At 37.7% G+C, this 2008-nt stretch overlaps 1 protein-coding gene across 1 annotated transcript; it reads right to left on the bottom strand.

Moving 5' to 3' along the window:
• Positions 1-550: 550 nt before the first annotated feature.
• Positions 551-1672, bottom strand: LOC109163909 (F-box/kelch-repeat protein At3g23880-like). Its single transcript, XM_019312630.1, has one exon. The coding sequence runs from the start codon at positions 1670-1672 to the stop codon at positions 551-553; it is 1122 nt and encodes a 373-aa protein (XP_019168175.1).
• Between the last annotated feature and the right edge of the window lie 336 nt (positions 1673-2008).

Genomic DNA, 2008 nt, shown 5'->3' with positions numbered 1-2008 from the left:
GGGGCGCCGTTGACACGATGGAGAGCGCTCGACGCCCACTAACCGCACTATTGTAGCTCGAAGAGTTCAGGAGACCCTTTTTTTCGGCCGGTAGGGACCACTGGCCTTGAGACCGCCACCCGCCCCTTAGCGGTAAGTTGGTAAACCCCATGGGTCAACCTACCCCTCTATGCTCAACATATATTCCACCCCCCACCCCCCCTCTCCCCCCTTCACACTCTCTCTGTATCGCCTCACACCCAAGTCCGTAATGGATGGGTAGTTAATATTATAGCCCAAAGTCACAACCCTTTACACTAAAATGCAATGAAATTTAACTTAGAAACATTTCTATCTTACCTGTGTTGCATTCGCACAAATCTATAGTTCACCAAACATGGCTAGGAAAATACTTCACAAAGCTCATACACAAATGATACAATAAAAAATTAATACTATTTTATACTTAATTCAACACGATTATAAAGCCATTGATGAACTCTAAATCAACCCATCAAAAAGCAAAATTTTCTTCCTCCAACATGACATGAACAATTAATTTACAGACCGGTCATGGTGAAACAAGGGTGTCCACATAACTAGTAACCATATAACCAAGATCATAGGGGATATTAAAATTCTTACCCCTTCTAGCGTTAGGTCTATGGAGCTTCAACTGATGCCCAACCATCATTAGAATATCACCATTTTCCGAAACATGTACAATTGCGAGTTTAGCATTACACAGAGCCATATATGCCGTGTTCTCTGAACCCCGGGGAAGTGGATGATGAACTGGTAAGTTTGAAATGCAGACTAGTTTAGTCCATGATTCTTCAACTCCAAACTCATTCATCACCCAAACTTCCATTTGACGTTTGAGATGAAAACCTGCAAAAAGCAATCCTCTTGACTCACCTACACAAATGGCAGCCCCATGTTCATGGCTGGGTAACGCTATAGCTTTGGCTGTTTCGGTGGTTAAATTAAAAGAAATGATATTCCAATTCCAGTCACTGTCATCTAAGTTGTTGTTGCACCAGTTGAGACTACCACTCACAAACACAGCAATTCTGGGATAAACAAACCCACTACTAAACCCTCTATCACATCTTTTCCATGTCCCAAGCTTAAAACTATACACCAAAACCACATATTCATCATCACCATTATTGTCACCATAATAAGCATAAACAACCTTGTAGTCGTCATTATGCATGTCGTATCCAAATCCAAATATGCTTATGTAGCTGAACTGCCATACGTCTGGGATTGTCTTGACGTTTCCATTTAATGAAGGGTTCCAAATCATTATTTGATACGGTTTAGCACGAAAGCAAAAGAGCCCATTGCAAGAACCCAAAAATTCAAAACCATCTTTAGGGATTAAGACTGAGCGGTCAATTGTAATAAACTTTCGAAATGATGATTGCTTGTTTTCTGTAATAGAAAACAAGGACATATAGCTAATCCGATTTACACTGCTATATGTCATGACCTTAATATCCTTTTTCGAATGAAAATTTAAGTGCAATTTGACAAATTCTGGAGATGATATTAAAGCACGCCAAACTTTTGAAACACACCTAAATTGCAGTAGAGATTTCACAGGCAGCCTTTTAAGGATTTCTGTGATTATATCTTGATTCAAATTTTCTTGTTTCATATGGCGCTTTGGAGTAGGGAGTGACATCCTGATTGTGCGTCTTAGATAAAAATTCCTTTTGTTATCTGAAAATAAAAAATATATATATAATTATATATTTTAACCCAACTCTGATCTATTTCTCACTATATCCACAAGAAATTTAAATGTGAGTACATACAAAATGAATAAAAGCCATACAAATTACAAAAATATTCCAAAAAGGAATTAGTTTAACAACAAGGAATTAGTTTAACTATATATATATATATATATATATATATATATATTCACTTCACTTATTTTTATAGCGTTACCTTCACTGCACCCACCTACCTAACCATCAAACACCACCTACCTACCCCTACCATCACTATTTCCTAT

This window comes from Ipomoea nil, unplaced genomic scaffold (genome assembly GCF_001879475.1).
Source record: "Ipomoea nil cultivar Tokyo-kokei standard unplaced genomic scaffold, Asagao_1.1 scaffold3050, whole genome shotgun sequence".
NCBI classification, from domain to species: Eukaryota; Viridiplantae; Streptophyta; class Magnoliopsida; order Solanales; family Convolvulaceae; genus Ipomoea; species Ipomoea nil.
The sequence above is the reverse complement of the archived record's forward strand: the minus strand, read 5'-3'. Positions and strand labels throughout refer to the sequence as shown.